Here is a 24,904-nt window from a genome sequence, read left to right on the forward strand (position 1 = left end):
TTTTTCAAAACTCAGGGAGGTGCTCAGGAGGCAGGTGGGAGAGTTACGGGAGGAGGTGTCTAGGCTTAGGAGTATCCATGCCCTGGAGAAGTACCTTGATAGTGTCCACGATGAGACGTGCAAGGCTGAGGATTTCTCTCAGGTTTGCAGAGGCTCCTGCCTACATCACCGAGATAGGATGAGATGCTCTTTGCACAGTGGAGACACTGGCAGCGGTACTTTCGAGCCGTCAGTGTTCCACCCCTGCTCCCTCACACCTCGTTGTTATGGTGAAGAATCGTATCTGGTGCTGGAGATGAGGGAAGGAGGAGGAGGGAAGCGAAGCCATGCACCCTCTGAGGCTGAGAGTGATTCCCATCTACCACACCCAGGAGGAAACGTAGGGTTGTGGTTATTGGAGACTCGATGCTGAGGGGACGGAAAGCACCCATCGTTGCTCTGACAAGGCTCTCGGAGGTAGCTGCCCTGCCGGGCCCGTATCTGATACCGTTATGGAAGGATTGTCGAGAATCGTCCGCCCCACTGGACTTCTACCCCGTGCTACTCATCCATGTGGGAAGCAATGATACTCGAGAGTGATCCTCAGCAGACAAAGTGATACAGGGCTCTGGGGAGCACGGGGTGAAGGAGTGTTGAGTCAGTACCACAAATGGTTGTGTTCTCCTCGATTCTTCCGGTCAAATGGGTAGGGCCTAAGGCAGAGACAGATGCCATCCTGGAGTGTGAATGCCTGGTTGCGGGAAGATGGTGTTGTCAGGAGCGCTTGGCTTCCTCGACCACGGACTAACTGTTCAGGAAGGAGAACTGCTGGAAGATGGACTCCACCTGTCAAGGAAGGGAAAAGCATTTTTGGAATCACTGGCGCTAAAACCTAGGAGGAGCGGCCTTTTTAAACTAGGATTCGCACGGGGGCAATGGTGACAAAAAGCCCACAGTAAGTCTCAAAGAGGGAAAACCTGGAGAAGGATGGAATTGGAGGAAATGCGGGGTTTGTATGGCAGGGAAGAGAGAAAGTATAATGGAACTGGGAGTGGGGGAATCAAATCATTGCCTTAAGTGTCCTAATGAAGCCCTATTATCTGACGGTGTCGTAGGAAAAGAGAACACCAGGAGACAATCAAGAGGAGGATGCAACAGGGGAATACAAGCAGCAGAAGAAAGTAGGGCAGTTGGGCTGAATTTTAAAGTTGCCTGTACACAAAGCGAGGAGCCTGGGAACAAGAACGGAAGAATTAGTGTACGCACAGACAGGCGAATTTACGATGTTATTGGCATAAAAGAAACATGTGGATAGCTCGCATACCTGGTCAGCATCATGGATGGGTATTATATAAGCTGTTTTCAGGAGGAATAGGCAGGGCGATGACGGATGGGGAGTAGCATGTATGTAAAAGAAGCTGTCATGAATGCTCAGAGACGACTCCCACTTACGAAACTGGGAATGAGCCAGTTGAAAGTTCTTGGGTTAAATTTAGAGGGAATGTCCACAAGGGGATGTTATGGTGGGTGTCTCTGCTACAGCCACCAGGACCAGAAAGAAGAGGTGGATTGAGGCTTTTACAGACAAACTTAGCAGAAAGGTCTGTAGATCACGGCCCTGGTTCTCGTGGGGGATTTCAATTATCCTGATATCTTGCTGGCGAGAGAAATTACAGCAGTGCACAGGCAATCCAGGAGTTGTTGGAGGATCGCTGACAACTTCCTGGTACAAAGCTGGGGGAACCAACGAGGGCCTTGCGCCTCTCGACCTCCTGCTCACAACAGAGAAGAGTTGTCAGGAAGAAGGGTGACGCCAACCTGGGCAGCAGTGATTCATGACATGGTAGAGTGTAGAGTTCAGAACCCTGGTCAAGGAAGGAAGGAGAGAAGCAGAAACGCCAAACCCTGGATTTAGAAAAGCGAGATTCAGCTCCCTCAGAGAAATGATGCAGGATTCCCTGGGAAGCTGAACTGAAGGGATGGGCTGTCCTGGAGAGCTGCAGTTTTTTAAGAAAGAAACCATGCGCTCAGAAGCACAGGGAAAATACCATACGATGTGCAGAAAGAACAGCAAGCGTAGAAAGTGCCCAGCATGCTTAGCAGGGAACTCAGTGGTGAGCTGAAGCAAAAGAAGAAGCTTACAAAAAATGGAAGCTTGGACAGGATCCCGACTGGGGAGGATATAAGATTATTGCTCGGCCTGCAGGATAGAATCAGAAAGGGCCAAAAGGGCTAATTCGAGTTGGAAACTAGCAAGCGGTATGTGAGGATAATAGGAAGGGGTTTTACAAGTTATGTAAGCAACAAGATGAGGATTTTAGGATGGTGTAGGTCCCTTACTCAATGAGGCAGGTATCTAGTGTGGAAGATATGGAAAAGGCTGGAAGTATTTCAATTCCTTCTTCACTTTCAGTCTTTACGGGCAGGTCAACTCCCAGACTAACTACACTGGGAGCACAGAGAGGAGAGGAGGAGCGCAGCCCACTGTGATAGAGGGTCAGGTTAGGGGACTACTTAAAGACGTTAGACGTTGCATACAAGTCATCTGGGGAACCGTACGAACTGATCGAGTGCTGAGGGAGTTAGCATGATGTGATTGCAGAGCCGTTGCCATTATCTTGAAAATCATGTGCGAACAGGAGATGGTCCCAAAGGACTGGAAGAAGCACATATAGTACCTATCTTTAAGCAAAGGGAAAAAGGAGGATCCAGGGAACTACAGACCAATCAGTCTCACCCTCAATCCCTGGAAAAATCATTGTGAGCAGGTGCATGAAGGAATCATGCCTGAAACACTTATGAGGAAAACAAGGTGATCAGAAGCCCAGTCAGCATGGATCACCAGGGGTAAATCAATGCCTGACCAAACCTGATTGCTTTCTGTGATGAGATGACTGGATCTTGTGGATGGGGCAAAGCTTCTGTTGATGGTGATATACCTTGACTTTAGATAAGGCTTTTTGGAATTGCGTTTTCCCACAGCATTCTCATCAGCAAACTAAGGAAGTTATCGGTGTTGGAGGAATGACTGTTGAAGTGGATAGAAACTGGTGATCAACGGCTCAGCGGGGTAGGTATCAATGGACACCTCTCTCAGTTGGCAACCAGCTAACAAGTGGCTGTGCCCAGGTGGGCTGTTTAGGGCCCATTTCTATTCAATGTCTTCATTAATGATCTTGATGATAGGATTTAGATTGCAATTAAGTTAAATTTTGCAGATGACACCAAGTTGGGGGGAGTGGTGTGGACCGTGGGATTGCAGGGATAGGATTCAGGGAGACATAGAAAATTGGAGAAGTGTAGGGCCACAAGAAACCTCCATTGAAGTTCAAACAGGACAAGTGCAAAGTCCTGCACTATAGGACCAGAAAAAACCCCATTGCCACTGTTACAGCTGGGGACTGTTTTGGCTAAGAGTAGCAGTGCTGAGAAAAGGATCTTGGGTTACGGTAGATGGAAACGTTGAACATTAGACCTACAGGTGTGCCTCTTGTAGCCAAATAGTGCTAATAGGCATACTTGGGTTGTATTAGTAGCGAGTGTTGCCAGCAGATCGAGGGATGATTTATCCCCTCTATTCGGCACTGGTGAGGGACCGCCATCTGGATTGTGTCCAGTTATTGGCGCCATGCTAACCAAAAAGGACCCGTGGAACAATTGGAGAGAGTCCAGCGGAGGCAACAAAAATGATTAGAGGCTAGAGCCACATTGACTTATGGAAGAGACAGAGACTGAAGGACTATGCTATTTAGCCGCAGAAGAGAAGACTAGCGGGATTGATAGCACCTGTCAACTACTTGCAAGGGGTGCTCCAAGGAGGAGGGAGCTGCTGTTCTCAGTGGGTGATGGAGGACAGAACAAGGAGCAATGCGTTTGAAGTTGCAGTTGCGGAGTCGAGCTGCGATATTAGAAAAAACTTTCTGCTTAGGCAGAGTGGTGAAGTATTTGGGAATGGGGTTACCTAGGGAGGTCGTAGTAATCTCCATCTTTAGAGATATTTAAGGTCGGCTAAACCGCACTCTGGCTGGATTATTTAGGGACAAGTGCGTCCTGCCTTTAAGAGGTGGTTTGTGGACTAGATTATCTCATGCGGGTCCCTTTCCACCTTTTATTCTTGATTCTATGAGGGAATGTTTTAGGTGTGGGTCTTTTGTCTGTCTCTTGGCTATGAGAGGCGATCTTTCTATCTTCAAGCTTCTAATCTCTGTTTTCCCAGTTTGTAAGTTACATGATATAAACAATATAGGTTTTTATATTGTTTTTGTATTTACTGTGTGTAGTTGCTGGATGTTTTAATTGTATTTCTTTTTTTGAATAGGTGTTTATTCATTTTTTTTCTTTTAAGTAATTGACCCTGTATTTGTCAACCTGACACAGAGAACTATGTTTATGTGTTTCTTTTCTTTATATTAAAGGCTTTTCTTTTTAAACCGTTGTGATTTTCTCTGGGTGGCTAAGAACGAAGGAAGGAATCTCTTTATAAGATTACGGAGGGTGAATCTGTGCAAGCCTCAGGGGAGGAAGGGGGGGGGGGAAAGGTGAATTGTCCTTCTGTTTTGAAAGTCAAGGAGTAAGTCAGTATCATCAGATATAACCCAGGGGGGGAAGCCAGGGATGAGGTAAAGAGGAGACAAGGGAGGAGGTTGTTTTCCCTTTGGTGTATGACTCAGGGCCTCTGAGTCTTGGGGTCCCCCAGAGAAGGTTTTGGGAGACCAGAGGGAGCCAAGCCCTGGAATCCTTGGCTGGTGGCAGCGATATCAGATCTAAGCTAGTAATTAAGCTTAGAGGGTGCATGCTATCTTCTCATTTTATGAAAGCTAAGGTTCAAATCTGAGTAGGAAGCTACGACATACCCCAAAAAGGGAGACATGCCAGAGACTCAATAAAATCCACTAGGGACTTCGCTATTGATGTTATGTGGCAGATGGTCAGATATTACAATGATAGGCCAAAGCATAAAACTAAGATAGACTGAAATCCCATACCTCAGCCCAGACGTAGCATGAAGGAGTCCCTAGTCTAAGGAGCGAGGGGTATGTTGGAGACAGAGATGTGGTACAGCTGGAGCTCAGTGAGCTCTGGCAGTCTCCAGCTTTGGTACATTCTTTTGGGGACCCCAGCTAGATGATGTATGTTAGAGCAGCCCAGGCACGGCTTTAATCTATACTGGGGCCAGGGCCACTGCAGATCAGTCCACAGAATCAGGAAATCATAACCAGCTTCTTGATGTCCCCCCCAGACACACACACTCTTGTGCTGAGCAGATTTCAGTGCAGGAGAGAGGCTGAGGCTTTCAAGTTGTAGCATTTTATAGTGACGATAATTTTAAGCAATTTTGAGAACTTTTTATCCCTTCCTCCCACTGAGCCCGGCCCTAAAACATTCTTAAAATAAGTTTTGGATACGTATGTGGAACACACAGAGAGCATGAGGATGTGGGCTAGTATCAAGGCTTCATTAACAGTCATTTGGGACGAGTTGCAGAGCTCTCTTGTGGCTTTGACATTCAAGAGTAAACCGCCTATTCCAAATTCACAATGGAAAAGCTTTTATACCACATCACATCGTATGATAGTTTTCCATAGAGACAGACATATACTATAGACCTCTCTCTTAAGGTAGATTATTCTAGGCTCCCGAAACAAGATGTGAGTGCTGGGTATACTTGGTAAGCTGGAATTCTACCTTGTCTCATTGGTATAAAGCTCCTGTTTCCATCCTTGTTCAATCTCAAGATAAAATTTGCCCAAAAGAAATTATGCCTTGATTATGGGTTTGTCTCTCATTGCTCTTCATAAGCAGGACCATTAGGTTCACACAAGGCACACTAATTGCTTGTCACCTGGTTTATTTTATTCTCTGTGATAAATCACAACTCTTAACAAGGCCAGAAATGAACTTAATGTTCCAATGATACAGTTAGAGCTGAAGTCTTTTAACACTTTAAATTAAATCAATCTTTCCCCCTCCGAGTGCATTAAATTTCAGGTTTCCTAAGATATAGCCCAAATCCAAATTTGCAGTAGATGACAAGAACACCCAAACAAATATACAAATCATTTTTGAGGGGTCTGGGGCTGTCATCTGATGAGGATGAAACATCCCTCTGATGTTTCCTCTAATCATAAAATTCGACACAAGAGTGTGCTCAGAATCTACTGCGCAACTGCAGTTCTGCCATAAACTTTGCCAGCACTTTGGTACCTCAACACTAGCATTCTCATAATGTCTCTCACACTCACCTTTCCGTCTCACACTTGTATTGGTGTTGTGGAAATCCTGCTGGTCAGGAAGCGGAGTTTGAGGAGCAAAATAGGGGAGCGGTAACCATAATAGTAGTAAAAGCGGCATGAGCCTAATCGGAACTGTAGTGATCCTATCACCCATGCTATACTATTGGTTGTATGCATGGACCACAATGACCACTGTAAACTTTAACTCTTATCTGTAGCACATTTTGAAGCAGTCTCCCTGTGCTCTTCCTGCTGGCCTCATTTGGGGGAGCCAGCAAAAGAACTGCAGTGCCCAGCCAACAACCACCTTGCCAATTCTAATTCACCGCCTCATCGCAAAAAGAAAATTATTGGGAAAGGTAGCACAGATATGGCATGACGAGCATAACCATCATCCTGAGTATTCTGTCTGGTTGCTTAGCTCCTAAGATTGTTGTAGTCCTCATAGTAGGGGCACGGATTGGTTTATTTGACAGCCATGAGATCTTTCAGAAACAAGAAATGTCATTTAGCATGACAATGGATCGGTTCTGGAGCTTGTCAGCCTTGACTGAAGCCAATGGAGTTATTCCGTATGTACAAAGGGAGCAAAGCTGGGTCCAAAAGCAGAGAGATCTGTCTTCCAAGAGGAGTAAGAAAATAAAGTAAATGATTAAATGATGATTAAAATGATTGGCTTTGTGCTTCCTAGTCTTTCTTAATATGAATCAAATGCGAAAGGAGAAAACAATCTGAGACCCAACAAACAAAACTCTTTGCAAGAGTATCTGGATGACTATTTTCTAATGAAAGAAAAATTTCCTTCTGACGTAAGAGGAACTCACCAAGTGTCAAATTCTTCCCTTGCTTATATTTACATGACTCCCACTGAGGTCAGTGGGGGCACAGGCATCAATCTTAGGACAGATTTTGAACCTTTTCCAGGAACTGATATAAGTCAAGATTTTTTCTTCTTATTAACACTGTATTTAAAATGGATACCCGAGTACTTAAACACATTTTGTCACTCAGCTAGATGAACTGTTTCTGTTGCTCACCCATGTGTTTTCAAACTTAGAAGCACTTAAATCAGGAATTATGCTAAAGTAGAATTAAGAACCAAACAAACAACAGAAGTGCTACAAATCACAAGAAATACAGCTTGTATGACAATTTATCACTGCACGAAATGGCAAGTCAACCATCAGACATATTGATCAACAGAATGCACCCCACATTCATCTTCTTAATGGGACATTAATTTCTTGGATTTGGCACGCACACCAAAACACTGAATCCTACCTAGGCCTTTCTTAATTGCCCAAGAAGACGATAATTTATGGACTTGGCCATAATGACTGGGAACAAATTTGTTCAATCAATTTTATGCCTTTAATTGAAATTTGTGGCTTAACAAGAAACATCAAGAAATTAACTGTTTAGACAGTTATATGTTTAAAATACAATATAGATGTCAGATTCTATTATTGGTCTATTTCTCATGATGTATTTTAGGTGTACATTTTTTACAGTGTGTGTGTCCGATAATGAGATGAATCCCAGCAGGAAATAACAGGATTTGTGGGTAAATCTCAGCCATTGCTGTGATAATTTTCTCTTTGATGTTCCTACATCAATATTCTATCCATACTCCCTGACTTTTCCAAATTTCAATATTTTCAGGGTGCTCACGAGGGGGAGGATCTAATAGCACAGGCTAGAGAAAAGAGCTGGCTCCATCACACAGTCCACCTCAATCTGGAGCTGCAGTGCCCTTTTCCCCAAAATCCCCGAGTCTCTCTGGAAGGGGAAATTGACACGGATGATAAGGTACTGACCACCTGTTGTAAGATAACTGCGCTCATCTGCCACTTAACTTAAGGGAATCTGACGGCATTTACAATATTGCAGGAAGTGCTCACCATGTTACACAGTTGGGCCATAAACCATGATTTGCATCAATATTTCCTATGATGAAGGACTTGTGCATTAATGCACTGAGCCACTCTGCCTCAGACTTGTCTAAAATGCATTTGAAAAAGTTGATGGATTGACATGCAAATTCATCAGTTGTTTGTCAAAGAAGTGGCTGATTGGTTGGGTGTTTTTGCTCCACTAATTGGCAGGCTGTGGGCTTTTCTTTTTTTTTTTTGGCTTAGCTGCACAAGGGGGATGGGGTGAGGGATTGTACCAAAAATGCGCCCTGGCCGGTGAAATGGCTAGGACTGCTCTAGTTAGGAATGCTTACCTCTGAAAACTGCAGCCTTCCAAAATCACTTGGTGGACTAGCAATCTTAAACATTTTCTTTGGCATCACCCAAGTTTCCAAAGTCTCTAGTTTACTGACAGCCAGATTTGTTGCATGATGTTTGATTAGGAAGCCCTGAAAACGATCAGCAAGGAAGTAGAGTTGGACTGAAACTGGATGGCCCATGGGATAGTAGCTGTAAAAAAAACACAGTGTACGCACATGGACATGGATTATGAAAAATCAGACACATGAAATCACCATTTACTTCAGGCTAATGGTTTAAAAGGACAATTGTTTCAACTAAGAAATATGCTGCTTTAACATTAAGAGAGATTAAATTTGTTCATTACTCGTTATCAGATATTCGTAGGCTTTTCGGATTACTCAAATAAAAAATTGTTAGCAAGAACATGCATTCATTTAAAAGGCATTCGCACTTAAACTTTTAGGCTGTCTCTTTGGACCAGAAAGTTCCATTTCCTTACTAATCCTTTCTGCTTAAAAGGTCCTGCTCAAAGGTGGACAATTTGAACTCTGAAGATATTATTTTACAGAGTGGTGGGGAGACCAAGCTACAAAGTTCAGATCCAAAGTTTTCTCAGATTCAGGGGTGTTCAGATTTTGGGTTCCACTCCAAAGTGAAGTCCATATCAAAACCAAATCCAAACTCTTCAAAGACGGGGGTATCCAATTTCAAGCCATGTTCAAGTCCCTCTCTAATTTCATTTTGTAAGGGAAGGGGTGGACAGCAGGGATGTGTCTACACTGCAGTAAAAGACCCACAGCATGGCCATGACTGGCTTGGGTGAGCTGACTTAGACTTGTTGTGCTCTGGCTGCGGGGCTTTATAGTTGCAATGTAGACTTGTGGGCTTGGGCTAGAGCCTGGGCTCTCAGACCCCACGAGGGGGTGGGTTTCGGAGCCTGGGCTCTAGCCCGAGCCTGAATGTTTACAGTGCTATGTTTAGCCCTGCAAGCTCCAGTCAGCTGACCTGGACTTTGAGGCTCGGTACCATAGGTTCCGTGTTACAGTCTAGACGTACCCTGGATTTCATGAAACCAACCCTAATAGCATTGGCTAGAGTTGGGCAAAGTCAAGCAGCCTCTTATTCCCTCTCTCATACACAGAGCTCTGCCAATGCTCCCTATTCTGGCTTACAAAATTCCAGGAAGGGAACTCTACTGAGAAGAAACTGTGAATTGTGTTTATACCAGTTGGTTCTGAATAATGTGATAACAGAGGAGCACTACTGTCAATATAGTTACATAGCACTGGAGTCCACAGACTTGATACGTTTCTAACAACCCTCAAGTATCAATGAAAAGGGCCTTCCTTTCGAAGATATGACTGCACTGAGTTTCAGGGAGAATCCACTGCTTCTTTGGCCCTGTTTCTGCATGTACTTAAACTTCCACACTATAAGTAGCTTGAGTGCCTTCAATGGACTATTTGTAGTGTGTAAAGCTAAGCACAGGAGTAAGTCTTTGCAGGATGGGGCCTTTCTGCCTCATGGCTGAGAAGCCAAAATAAAAGAAAAATAAATTTGTAGATGTGAGCCAAAGAGAAAAATTTTCCAACCAAATGGAGAGAAATGCAGCTTGGCCAGTTTCTAGATATTGTGGTGACAGTTCTATGACATTAATAAATGTTCAGTGTTTACATATTTACTGTTATAAAATTCCTTACCCTTGTGACTTCAGAAAGCCTTTGATACCAATGTACAGATGTAAAAAGTAGTCCATTAAGTAACTGTAGCAAACAGCCCTACCAACCTATGAATATTTGAAAGCAGTACTGGACACTAAAGCAGAAGATATGTTTTTTATGTATATGTGTGATCATATCTCATTATCTGTCTCTCTGTTTTTATGGCCCCCATCACTATCTCAACCAAGTATTGCTCACTGCTACAGTAAAAATGGATGCCTCTTTTACATGATTTGCCATTTACAATTACATTAAAATTACAAGGTGGTCATCGTGAACCAGTTCTCAATATTATATTTGCCGCATAGAAATGAAAAATACAAATTCAAGGAAAGCCCTGCTATCTTCCGATTGCCAAAGACTGGATGCATCACAGAGCTCTTCTCCTGCTGCTTTCTTCTAACTCCAACCACTCTTAAATTAAATCACCATACTGACGGTTAGTCTCACGTCACAAAGCCACCACATAGTGTGAAATGATTGGTATGCTTTCTTCAAGAGAGTCCCATGACGGGAACAGTAGAGGGCACTACAAGTCAGGGCACAGGAGATGCATTGGCTGAGCTAGTGCCCAATTCAAGTCAATGCAACTAAGTCTGACTCTCATGAGTACTGGATTTATTCACAAAGGGGCTGCATGGGTAAAATGGAAAAAAGGAGCTGGCCCAAGCTTTTTATAACACAACCTTCTTGCTAGTGGAAGGTTGGGATTGCTTGTGCCCGGGAGCATCACATTTTTACTGGTCTACACAGCGAGTTCCCGTGCAGTAAGTCAGGTGCGAATCTACAGCGCACCAGCTTGCCAACGGCAGTGCAGTGAAAATCCCAGCATGCAGCTTAGTGTACTATACTGAAGTATACTGAGCCACATTCCAGGACTTTCACTGCACTGCAGCACTGTCTGCACAGCAAGTTAGTGCATGGCAAGCTGGTGCGCTGTAGATTCGCACCCTGGTTTGCCGTACAGTAACTTGCTGTGTCAATATGCCCTTAGAAATACTAACCAGGAAATTTAGTAGCTTTTCATTAAGCTCTTGAAATAAAACACACCATGGCCACAGATTTAAATGACAAACTTATGGCTCACTCGTTCTTTCATCCTGAAAAAGATTTTCTTAACAATATAGAAAAAGGTATAATTTATGGCTCTGGCATCAGTATCACTTGCAATTTTTACAATCCTGTAATTAACTGTTAGTCTACTGTAAGTACTCAAACAAATATGTGACAGACCCATTGAAAGCCTACTGGTGTCACATCTCCCCACAAAACCTAGCTTACTAAAACCAGACTCCCCATAATATAACCTCACAGGGAGCTAGCAATGAAGACAGCCAGCCAGGAACAATGCTGCTTTATAAGAAACCAGTACCACCAAGGCTGAAATGTCTAGAGCATGAGAAATAAATATAGCAAGGCAGAATACAAACAAGGCCGACACTGATGGACTCTGCTAAAACACAGCAAACAGAGCACTGCAGCCAGTACAGGCAACAAACTAACTTCTGTTCTGAATACTAAGACCTCCTGTTTTACATATACGTTGCACCAAATATTTACAGTATCCATGAAACAGTCTGAGTAAATTATCTCATGGCAGCAGCTGGGAAAAATGTCTAGAGGTGAAAAGAAATAAATGAAATCCCAACACCCTCTAATGTGGCTTGCACTGAATATGTCGACACACAATATCATCTAGTTCAAGAACACTCTGCCTGGGGTGCATCTTTTTGAGGCAGTGGTCAACCCCTCTTTAGGTGAAGTCTGTCGGACAATTTCTTTTATAGAAATCTTTTGGGCAGCAACAATTTCTCATAGGCACTGGTTGCAGCATGGGAGTGACTCTGAACGTGATTTTGAGCTGTAGACTTTTCCTTGTGGTGCCTACAGCAGTGTGAAATAAACTGGGGTGGTGACTGCAATATCATCTGATGTCACGCTGCAGCCAGCCCTACAGCAAACGTGGAGATGCCAAAAGGGGAAGAGTTGCGTTTTGTATAGTAAGGACTAGCCATTCCTATAAATAGTACATTAGATGGTACTTTAAACTGTACTTGTTGCAACATAATCAGATATTAACAACCTGCATGGAATGTTTGTTGAAGTTTAGTCCAAGAATCCAAGTACAGTTTCAACTGGATGTGATAGTCCTCACTTCCTGCCCTAAACTGTTGCATAGTTTTGCTGTGTAGGGTTAAACAACTATATTTCACCCCAGAGGTGGTTGCATTTCAATGGTGGATGAAGTGATTGCCTTGTATACAATCTATCAGTTTAAGCTTGAAAAGCACTTTGTGATCATTTGAGATGAAAGGCTCTATATACATGCAGTAAGATAATATAAATAATCATCACAATGTTGGCAAAAGGAATAAGAACATAAAGCAATTGTAATATGATTTTATTACCCATCACATGTAGCTCTCATTTCCTGTGCTGGTTAAATTGCTACAAGCCAAGTGACTTTGGCAGTCACCAGATCTGCCTCTTTCAAGTCAGGGATGGTATGCGCTCAGTTATTATTTATATCTAATCGTTATTGATCTTTTATTGCTTTGTAGCAAGAGCCTTTACTGGTAGGGCTGTAATAGAAATCTAGATCACTTATTGCCAGAGCTTCACAAGTGGGACAGTACTCAGCACTTTGGTGACTGACTAAGAATGTCAGAGAATTAGGTTTCTGCTCAAGAGCACATGAAGAACCAACTCCACTTGTCAAACTGCAAGAAATGGCTTTAGCACTTGCAGAGCTAGATTTAAGTGGGTTTTCTGTTAGGGTAAAAACTAGAAGGGCACATGAATCCCGACAAACAACGTAAAAGTAATTACATTTTAGAGCAGAAAGGGAACCATACAATATAAGGGAAAATTTAAAGGATGCAATATCCTTGTGTTGAAAATAAAGAGCTTTCACATGTGAGGGCAGACAACAAACACCTACCACAAGACTTAGCTTTGTTTTGAAACGAATGAATGTAAATCTGTTTAACTATACCCATTTGTTAAAATGGGTTTTTCTTCACTTGATTTACAGCTGGAAACCTTCAACAAAAAAGTGTGTCTTTAACATCTTTGATTTTAAAAACAATTATTAATTTATTCATATTAATGGAATAATTGCCTGTTGCTTTTTAAAAACATCACTGGCTGCATTTGAAGCAGAAGACTACTGCAACTCTTCAAGAAAACTTAACTTGTGTGATTAGTTCTAGTGAGCACCACATATAAAAATCTGCTCATACAGGGGCAAGCAGGAGAGACAGTTAACCCTCATTTTGGAAGGACTGACATCCTGTCTTCTGCTTCCTGGCATGTACAAATGTCAGCATTTGTACTGCTGAAATAAGACTAAGAATCTAGGAGCTGTGAATACAAACATATACTCAGTAAATTAATAAATAAAACCCATCACCCAAATGGAACCTGTCACTACTGACTAGGCATAAGAGGTGCTCTTTAAAAGTATATCAAACAAATCACATACATAATGTCAACCTCGGACAACCAATATATATATCAGTAAATATAAACACCTTTGAAAATATGCAGTTTATCAAACCCAGAGCTGACAAGCCCGGTACATGTGTCAGCCTACACAACAAAGTGGGTGAAATGCCCGGGGTGGGTGAATTGTTCACTCCATTCTAGTCCAGCACAGTCACTCTGTACTGTACATCACACTCCAATATTCAGATCTGATATAAAGCTCACTGAAGTCAGTGGGGATCCTCACTGGTCTTTGGCTCAGGCCCTGTACCTCTAAGACTCATGCTTTTGCAGGGAAAAAGAAGAAGCTTCAAACTAACCGGCAGCTGTTGTCTCCATCAGTGTGCAATGATGTCTCAGCTCTCCTTAGGCCCAAGCGGGAAAATGAGTGATACATGGTCAGAACGACATCACTGAGGCTATGGATGCCGTCGGGCTCATCATATATATTCTCCCAGTATGACCTGAGGCCTGGCGTGCCAGATGGGTAGTTACCATACAAATAATAGTCCAACTGGCCGATGATTTCTTGATTCACCACGGCTTCAAATTTGCGGGCAAAGAACGTTGGCCTGGCGGTTTGCTGTGTTGATACGGAAGAAAAAATACCTTAGAGTTAGTTCCCATTTCCAGTCACAAACCTCTTGTTCTAAGCAATAGGCTGGAGTTAAGGATGTAAGCAGCATTTACCCATGTCCACGGACAAGTTAAGCAATAATGCTGGAGATAGAGTAAGTGTTATATAAAAATCTGTGCTTTCCTCCAACCATATTGCAGAAGGTCCCTGTGCTAGTGCACAAAAAGAGAAACTTCTTGGCCTATCCTTGAGCCTTCTGTTTACCTGTCCAGGGCAGACAGAATTTTATTCTAAAGATTTGGTTTTACAGCTCACAGAAGTGCACTTTAAAGAATCTATAGAAAACAAGTATCAGAGGGGTAGCCGTGTTAGTCTGGATCTGTAAAAGCAGCAGAGAATCCTGTGGCACCTTATAGACTAACAGACGTTTTGGAGCATGAGCGTTCGTGGGTGAATACCCACTTCGTCAGATGCATGTCTGTGGGTATTCACCCACGAAAGCTCATGCTCCAAAACGTCTGTTAGTCTATAAGGTGCCACAGGATTCTCTGCTGCTTTTATAGAAAACAAGATTCCCGCCCTGAAGAGTTTATAATCTAAATAAAGACAGGACACAACAATCAGCAGGAAGAGAGAAAGATAAGAATTACAACAAGACTATGGCCATTGCATAAGAAAAGGATTTGAAGTCTACTGAGGAAGGGGTAATGGAATATGTGGAAGAGCTAAAAATCAAGAGTCTGCTGCTTACTTGGGTTTAGGCTTTCCCTTTGCAGAGGCTATTTAAATTTGTTTCCTCTAAGAATAGGAGATAGCAGACAGATAAAAAGGGTGAATACACTCTAGAGAGTGAAACAGTGAAACAGAAATGTACCACCAATAATTGTAAGAAATAGGCTTGTCAACTCCGAGATTTAGACAATGCACTTCTTTTATACGCAGAAAGGTGAACACACTGGATATATCATTCCCTTAGAACCTCGTAGGTAACTTTGTTAAGTGAACCAAAATGTCATCTGAGAGATGCAGGCAAACAAGTATAGCAGTATTAGTGGGTCACAGAAAATGTGCAGCGTGACCTGGTGAATAGCAGCTCTACCACTGAACTGCTGTGTGACCTTGGGTAAGTCACATCACCTCTCTGCAGGGGCAGCTCCAGGCCCCAGCACGCCAAGCGTGTGCTTGGGACGGCAAGCCGCGGGAGGCGCTCTGCCGGTCGCTGCGAGGGCGGCAGGCAGGATCCCTTCGGCGGCTTGCCTGCGGAGGGTTCGCTGGTCCCGTGCCTGCGGGAGGTCCAAAGCCACGGGACCAGCGGAGCCTCTGCAGACAAGCCGCCGAAGGGAGCCTGCCTGCCGTGCTTGGGGCGGCAAAATCCCTAGAGCCGCCCCTGCCTCTCTGTGCCCTTGTATCTTCTCTCATTCTTTGTCTATCTTGTCTACTTAGATCATAAACTCTTGACAAGACAACCATTTCTTTCCCAACAGATATGTACAATGCCTAGCACCCTGGTCTGATCACGGCTGGAGCCTTTATACAGTACTACAATACAAACATATAAATAACAATACTAATACAGAAAAAAAAATGGGAAGAGGAGACTATTTCCTTTAGCTTAAATTGCTGTCTTACAGTGGTCAGTCTCAGAGCAGACAGACAACTCAGGCCAATAATAATGTCGATCGGATCAGTGATCAAAGATGGGCAAAGGATATCAGAGAGGTCATCTTGATCCATCTCAGGGAGTTCTACATAAAATAAAAATCCTAAAGAGGTCAAACCTAGTGACCCTTACCCAGACGGACAAAGTATACTGTTCTCCCAAGGGTACTCAGATATGAGCCAGATATAGAGAAATGAAGAGTGGGGATGAATAGCCCACTGTTTGTTTTGCTTTAATCTACAAAAACAAGCTGTTGTGGCCAAAGATTTTGCATTTTTGAGTAATTCCTTCTTGTCAGAGTATGTGGACAATTTTTTAACAGGATTGTACGACTCACTGGGCCAGATTCATCCCAGGTTTAACTCCATTGACTTCCAGGATGAATTTGCCTATTATAATGACGTTGCTAAAGACCAATTCACTACCTGTTGTTTGCAAGACATAACTGGTATTATGAAGTTTTGCACTTGTCATTGAGGGTACCTGGTGAGTTATTTCACTCAGAAAGACCAGTATTATGCACAATAATAAAAATATATAGAAACTCTTTGTTTACAAGCATTCCTAAGTTCCAGGGGCGGCTCCAGGCCCCAGCACGCCAAGTGCGTGCTTGGGGCAGCATGCCGTGGGGGGCGCTCTGCCGGTCGCCGGGAGGGCAGCAGATGGCTCTAGTGGACCTCCTGCAGGCGTGCCTTCGGAGGGTCCGCTGGTCCCATGGCTCCGGTGGACCTCCTGCAGGCATGCCTGCGGAGGGTCCGCTGGTCCCACGCAGCTTCAGTGGGTCTGCTGGAGCCGCGGGACCAGTGGACCCTCCACAGGCACGCCTGCGGGAGGTCCACTGGAACCGCGGGACTGGCAACCGGCAGAGTGCCCCCCACGGCATGCCACCGTGCTTGGGGTGGCGAAATGTCTAGAGCCGCCCCTGCTTAGTTCTCTTTTGTTTAAACTCATCCTTGTGCACAGAGCTAGTACAAGATATATAGACCACTTTTAAGTCCCATTTAAGACCTCAAAATTACGTGGGTCTTAAGTGGTGCACAGGCTTTGTGCTGACCCTCTGTACAGAAGTGGATTGCACCCTTTCAGAACAAGGCTTTTTGCAGTCAGAAATAAGCGAGCAACTACCAGCTAGGATGCAGTATGATATTAGACTAAAGAAGAAGCTCCATAATGGTTTCCAGATCAAGACAATATGTTTCAAGTGCACTTATTGAAAGGTTTTCTATCAGCATCACACTAAAGTGTAGTAGAGCACACACAGAAAGTTTAGGGAATGTGTTACCATTGCATGAAACCCTAAATGAACAATCTTCTCTTCCCGAATTTCATCAAATATAAATGAGAGGAATATGCTAAATCAGTTTAGGGGATTTAAATGCAAGCAAGTTACAGTCAATGCCTGTCTGAAAGCTAATCAAATTAAAGGAAAAACAGAAATTTTAAGGGAAAAACACTGTAATCTTTCTAGTAATAGAAGAGGCTATTTCCAGGATCTATTTGGATTTTAAAGTAGTGTACATGGATAGCTAGTCAGTTAGCTTGAAATGGATGGAAGAACTTGGTGTGGTAAATTACAGCTCCTTTATCACTCTACAAGTTCAACGATCCTCAACACAGCTCTTGCTTTTTTGGGTTCTCATTCTGTTTAATCCTGTCCTTTTGTATCTAATTCAGGAGAAGACAGAGTGAGGCCAGGTCAATATATGGAGTGCTTTGCCAGTATAGCTATACTAGTGTACTGTAACTGGCAGAGGGCTAGTAGTGTGGACAAAAGTTTATGCTAGCAAAACTGCACTTTTGCTGGTATAAGTTACTGTAGCCCTCCTCCAGCCCCCAAGCAAAATAAGCTATACTGGGAAAAGCACAGTTTTTTCCATCACTTGCCTCAGCCAATTAATTAAATGTCCCAAGTGGGTTTAAATGTTTTGGAATGTGAAGTAATAAGCTAGTACTACCCATATAGGGCAGGTCAGTGGGGCAAAGAAGCTTGGTGATTAGCAGTCACAAAGATAAAGTCTACACGATAGAGATGGGTCTGTGGAAAAGGGTGGAGGAGAGAGAGAGATGGGCTTGCAAAAGAGAGCAAGAGATGTCTGGAAGCTACAGATTTATATCCCATTGCTGTTATCTTCTTCCACAAATGGGGCAAGAGTTTTGCGCTGTGACAGGATATAGTTAATATTGGTTGGATTCAGGATCATGTTCTGGTCTTTATATGATGTCCCGCAACAGAACAAGGTTGGGATACCCAGCCCCCACAGCGTAGGGTTGTGATGGATGGATAAAAAGGAAGGTGTGGGAGAGAGACTGGCCTAATGAGGGTTGCACAGCAGTCTGCTGTAAATTAGAGCAGCCCCTGGGACTCACCAAGCTTACTCCAGGTGCTCGACAAGCTCCCAAAGCAGGCAGAATCCTGGAGGCACATAAATGCCTTAAAGCTACCTTGCCACCTTCCTGAGAACAGTACAAATCTAGCTCACTATATTGACACAAAGAAGATAGAATGAGAGAGAGATTATAAATTGTGGTTTCCTTCAGGATTGGCTTCAGGATGATTTATCCTCACTGGTCAATAAATGAGAGGAACCAATGTAAACCAATGTAAACCAATGTTTACTGCTTCCTGAAGTCTCTACCCTCTGTATTTCCAAAGACAATGGCTTCTGCACTAGCAAGTGTTGCCCAGCTGCACTGGCTTTCCTGGAATGGGCTGTTGCCAAGTCCCGCAAAAGACAGCTACTCCCTACTGAGTGGTATAACTCTTCTGTCTCCCTTGCCAGAGACCCCTGTTGTTCAATTGCAGTGGTGAGGGAATGAGAAGGCCTGGATGCAGAGAACATCAAGTTCTTGTTATTCACATATGCCCAATTGGCAGAAAACAAGGAAAATTACAGAAAAATCAATCGTATCCTTCACAAAGTGCAGTAAGGTTACCTGACCCAGCCAAAGAGGGGATAAAGGGAACCTCAGTGGGAGAACATAAGACAATGAGCTGTCGGGAGTATCTGTTTCCCTTTTCTGCATTTCTTCCTGCTTTAAACATGTGCCTTTAATTTTTTTCTTCAGTGAATCAACCCAGATATTGAACTCCTCAAGGAGCTTTACAAACGTATTTATCACGTGGCAAATCAAGCTAGTATATATCTATATATATATATAGATATATAGATACGTATGTAAGTATGAATGGACACACAGATATATATAGCCTGATTATCCATTTCATTGACACTTGTGTAAGTCAGGATTCATTCCATCAAAATCAGTGGATGCTCCCCAGGTAAAAAACTGCTGGCAGTGAAAACAGAACATTGCCCATTATATCTAATTAGGCCACTAGATACAGATAAAAGGTAAAGAGGGATGGGTGAGGAGTGATTTTGTCATGTTAACTTACATGGAGACCAATTAAGCACAATGCAGTACAGTCAATCTGTACAAAGCAGTTTGTGAAGAGCACTCGGGATAGACCGATTCCCATGCTGAGAGCCAGCTCCATCTCTCCTGCATGTGATGACTCACTGTGTGCTGGGGAGATGGAGCAAACTTTTCACGATGAGCAGTCAGCATGAGACACGGATCCCCTGCAGCACTAGAACAACTTATAAGAGGTCAAGCAGCGAGGAAAGAATGTGCAGACGTAGAAGCGCAGAAGCCCAGAAGAGGAGCCAGAACAGAATTTTAAACAGTGTCAGCTGAACATGACTTCTGTTAGGTTATATGTTTCACAATTCCTGGTAGGGCTCTGAGAAGGACAGGGAGATTGGCTATAAAAAGGCTGAAAACCAATCATTTAGCTGTATAGTTTACATGTATGGATTTGCTGTTTCAAAGTGTTAACAGGATTCTGGGAGAAGTGCCATCAATGACAGAGGCTCTTAGGTTTTGATCAGTCCCTTTTAAACTTCCTGCTTTGTACTACAGAGAGTTTTGGATGTATTAGTAGTTATACACTTCTTAATTCTACTTCGTTAGCTTTCAAACTGGCTTTATTTGATCTTGTTCAAGTTTTGAGAACCAGCTTTGGGGAATGGTAGAATTTAAAGGTGCTACAGATCTTATTATAAGAAATTCTTTTTCACTCCACGACTGCTCAGATCGTGTGCTCGCCCCTCTGATATTCCCTCCCTCTGCCGCACACTTTGTATTTCTTTGGGAATTGTGAGTGATGTTTGTGGTGAAATGTGTGTTTCAGGGACTCTCTTATCAGGCATATGTCAGAAGCTGCCTTTTCCGCTTACTGCGGCTTGTGATTTCTGAGCTTTTACTGCTCAGTTTGCCTGATTATTCCCTGAAATGTGGCTAACGCATATTTTGTAGCTTGGAGATGGGTCAGACTCTGCTGATTCCCTCTAGTTTATCAAGGCTTTTTTTACTTATTCTTCGCTGGACTCTTTACTGGGTCAGAGTCTGGGAAGCCTGGGTATGTCAAAGAAGCTCTTTTAGGGTAAATGCCTTGTTTAGCATTTTTGTGAGTGCCTCTGTCACTGACATTAGCCATGCTTGGGATATAGTATATTTCAACAGAAACAAGGTCTCTGTTTCAGACTGGCTGTCATTTATGCTTCATGAGGTATTGCAACCTGCCCCACACAAAGCCTGAGTAAACAGGCTTTGCGCAAGGAAACTTGCAGGGATTGGAGGATGGATGAACTGCAGATTCGGTAACCTGGTCCCTAGCCCAAGAGCTGCCTTTCTCATGTGTGGTTCACTGCCCCCTTGCATGGGGAAATGCTTGAAAAGATACAAACTGTAACACCTGGCTTTATGCAACACACCGTAATTTATTGTTAGTCCCAAGCCCTCAGGCCTATTACAGCCCAGAGCCCAATCACACTCACTGTCCATCCAATGTTGCACTCGTATGCCTCCCTACATAGTGTAGCATAAGGGGGAAATCAAACATCTTAAGGTTCCTATACTGCAGTTTTGCCAACTCCAAGTGTCCAAAAACCATATGTCAAACCCCCAAAATCATAAGATTAACCTTACAAATCACGACTTTAAAAATTATAATTACAAATGTTAAGAGTCCTTTAATTTGCCTTTTGAGCCTTCAGGGTTCACTCGAGTCACATTTTCAAGCTTTTCCCCTTCAGCTAGGAGGGTCAGAATCTTCCTTTTTAAAAAGTGAAAACAGATTCTTCCATCATAACCTGAATCCATAGCCATGAAATTAGACTGCTTCCCAACACCAAAGAGATAGAGAAGTGAAAAACCAGCCCGCCTGACACATGGTGAGCAGAGAGCTGACTTACCTGAAATCTATGGAAGTCTGCTGGCTTGAAATCATTAGGAGAGCAGCCACACCAATCAACAATGTGCTTGTACTGACATTTGCACCCCAGTTTACGGTTCCAGTTAGTGATGCGCAAATTGTTGTCCACCATGGAGACACAGTGAGGGCTATTTTCCAGGACAGTATGAAAGAAAGACTGCAAGAAAATAACAATTCAGTACATTCAGCTCCTCAGACTTCTGTTTTCATCTTCACTTTCAGCTCAGAAAACCAGCCTACAGTCCTGAACCTTGACCAACCTGGACTATCCTCCCTAGAATGAAGAGAGTTACCTTCCCTTGCAGCTTTGCCTTGGTCCCTTCTCTATAAGATAGAGAGCATAGCACAGTGAGGACACAGGCAAACAATTATCAAGTCTGGGGTGAAGCCATACTACAAAAGGCTGATTGGCTGCAGGCATTCTAGCATTTTAGACCTCTGGAATGACTGGCTTTGTGATCCTGAAACTGAAAGGCACCATTCTCATTACTGTGCTGTATTTATTTCAGTTGTCCAAGAAATTCCTGCTTCAAGGGATCCCTATTATTTTGTCTTCGAAGTTACTCTATGGTCTACTACGCTCAGAACTGTTTTCCTTGGAGACACGTTGATGATAAATTTCAAAGCGTTTTCTATGATAACTCGCAGCCTGTATCTTCCACTACTGTTACTGATGGAAAAACAGTCTCGTAATCAACTCTTCTGTTAGTCTGTCTACCTCAGAGACCAAAGATTACTTGTAATGTGCTGCTAGCCGAGTGACCTCATACAGAAAAATAACATTCACCCCAGCTACCAGAAGGACATTCTGTCTCCTGCAATTACTTCTGAAATTGTAAGTCTTTATTTGCTGACTCAAGGAATTCCTATTGGGTTCTCCTAATTATATCATCATAATTTCAGCTATTACATAAATCCTGTATAATGGGGACCGATGTAGCAGGTCAGCAAAGGCAGAATGATTTTTAGAAGTTATATATGGACCTAGCATAAGAAAACCTTGTGAAGGACAGCAGTACAAAACGACCAAATTGAGCTCTGCAAAATATGATTTTTAGGAGCAGTGACTTGTCTTTAAACACTGCTATAGCATGATCTATAAATAAATGACATAGCATTAGCATGGCTGACCCCCAAATAATCCCCCTACCCTTTTTTAATGTTAAATGACAGCCCAGTGAATATGGATTTTACGCTTGAATTATCTGGTTAAACCCATAAAAGGCATACATTCCCAGTCAAGTGTGGAAAAAAAAACCTACTACCCAATTACTCATTGCCCTGTGTCCTTTCATGATGATACAGAAATTCTCTGCACGATAATTGATGAAAAGGTTATCAGAGTTGAGAGAAGAAGTGAATTTTAGCAGAAATAGAATTAAAGGGAGATTATTTAACATGTGTGGAATAATAAGCCCCATCAAATTATGAGAACCACTGTGCTCAACTGAATGAGAAAAGGTTTATATTTGCAAGATTGGTCTCATTGATCCACCAAAGACTCATGTGCCACCACCGAGGAAGGCTGATATCATTAAAAGATAGTCATTAGGTTAGCCTTCCTCACAGATACTCAGGAACATATAGAGCACGTTAGTACCTTGGAGAAAGAGTCTGATAACCCATGGGAGCAATGTACCTGACAGGGCAGATGTATAATAGCCTGTGAAAATGCCAGACTATGCGCTCTATCTGAAGATAACGCACACCCATCCTGACAAACTGCTACATGTTTGATTGAAACAAATTCTAGTCTGCACTTCCTTCTGCATCACTTAGAGCTGGAGTGATTTCTGAGTGATCTAGAATATTTGTGCTTGTGCCTTCCTGCTGAGTTTTGAATTGAACAATAAATCTTTGTTTGCAGACCTTTCATTTTAAAGTACTTAATTTTTTTTTTTAAATAAGAGGGATGGTTACGATGAGGAAAGCTACTTATGGATATGGGTCTCCATCCCTCTTAGTTTTTGAAAGTCTTTATAGAAGGACATTTGTAAGCAAAGGAAACTTGAAGTTTTGGTTACTCTGTAATAGTTTAACTGGTTCATAATGTAATTAACCAACCAAAAGAAAAAAAAAAGTAGTTGAAACATCAAAAGGCTTAATCATTGTAAAATTACTTTCTGTTAGCATACAGGGGGCCCAATCCAAAGCCCACTGAAGTCAACACAGAGAATTCTAGTGACTTCAGTGATCTTTGCATCAGGCCTAGCAACAGCTTTGAAGAGTGAGGCTTCTGTAAATCCACACACCTCAGCGGGAAGCAAAGTATACGAATAGAACCTCTTCATCTTTGTCACCAGATCATCACTGGAAAAGATGACATACTCCACAAACTTCCTGTTCAATAGGAACCAGTCTGATCCTCCATCCAGAGTGATTCCTTCTGGGATTTTCCGGTCTCCAAGGCGCCACATGTGTGTATCACATTCTAGGAAAAGCCTGTCCAGACCTTGTTTTCTAATAAACCTAGGAAAAAGAAAAGGGAACCATGAAAAGTTAATTGGTGTTTTCTTATAATCACTAGCACTCAAAATAAAGAAGCTATTACAGATAAATGAAATAAATGGTTATGGTTTATACGAGTGTTCCATTTATAAATCGTTTATAAAAGATTAATAAATACGTTAATAAATAATGAATCAGTTGTTAAACATTGTTAGAGAGTCCAAAGGTCAGTCAATTGCTTATAAACACCTACATGCTTTCTGCTGATGTCCTTATAAATATCCACTACACATGCTACTCATGCCTGCAATATGTTTATAACATTCATTATGAACAAGAACTGCAATATAAAAAAATCACTAAGAAAATCTAAGGTATTTATATTTAAGATTTAATTGATTTCCACGTCTAAAGAAGAAAAATAATTGCTTTGGAAAGATAAATTAATTTCCATTTTCTGAAAAGTTTTTTTTTGCTGAATTATTGTTCCACGTACATTTCTATCAAAGGCACGTATAATCAGAAGTAAAATTTATTGCTTTTTGTTATAGAACAAGTATGTTTCCCCCCCTCACTTTCAAGTCTAGAGTAAATAACACTGGGCATCTTTTTTTGTTTGTGCGGACCCACAGACAAAAGAAGCAACGCTAGCATTGAAATGTTATGGACACTGATTATTTGAGTCCAATACAGCAAGAGAAAGAGACTTGGAAAAAATCAAGCTATGTTGAAAGCAGGATGGGTTGCACGCTCACAGGTGGCTTTGTGACCGTCTAATAAAGGTTTCTAATTGTTTGACCATTTTCAGAATTACTTCCCAGAAAGTGATACCATCTACAAAGCAGAATAATGAGAAAGATAAATTAGCTGATCCAGTAATGTAATGTCAGGAAGGGTACTGCCTTCCAGTTATAATGCATATCTCTACTTTCAGTACTGAAGACTGCCTGTGTATTTTAAGTAGTAACAAATGTTTGCCATCTGGCTCATCTATACGCAACAAATGTCCATCAGGTATTAGTCAGAGGCCATATAACCTATTGGACTTAGGAGCTGCAGGCTAACTTGAGTTGTGTTGCCAGTAGCAAAAGACCAGTGTTTTATTTGTCAAAAAAAAACCCCTTGGTTTTGTAGAACAGTGTAATTATCTATTACTTTTTACAAAGAAACATTTAAAAGATAGAACATTTGCGACAGTATTCAGAAACAGAAAAAAAAAATGGTAAAGGAAACCAACATTTGTGTGGTGCTGTCTGATGGCAGTCCCAATGGTTACATGGGAAAGCCAATTCACTACATTTTGGAA

The 24,904-nt window shown here is 42.5% G+C and overlaps 1 protein-coding gene across 1 annotated transcript in view; it reads right to left on the reverse strand.

Moving 5' to 3' along the window:
• XYLT1 (xylosyltransferase 1) overlaps window positions 1-24,904 on the reverse strand; it is a 339,335-nt gene that overhangs the window by 22,159 nt on the left and 292,272 nt on the right. Inside the window, exons 7-10 of the mRNA XM_032790486.2 lie at window positions 23,403-23,619; window positions 21,131-21,307; window positions 13,956-14,218; window positions 8,440-8,635 (exon numbers count right to left, since the gene is read on the reverse strand). Coding sequence (XP_032646377.1) covers window positions 8,440-8,635; window positions 13,956-14,218; window positions 21,131-21,307; window positions 23,403-23,619 — 853 coding nt within the window. The remainder of the gene's footprint in view (window positions 1-8,439; window positions 8,636-13,955; window positions 14,219-21,130; window positions 21,308-23,402; window positions 23,620-24,904) is intronic.

This window comes from Chelonoidis abingdonii, chromosome 9 (assembly GCF_003597395.2).
Source record: "Chelonoidis abingdonii isolate Lonesome George chromosome 9, CheloAbing_2.0, whole genome shotgun sequence".
In the NCBI taxonomy this organism is placed as follows: domain Eukaryota; kingdom Metazoa; phylum Chordata; order Testudines; family Testudinidae; genus Chelonoidis; species Chelonoidis abingdonii.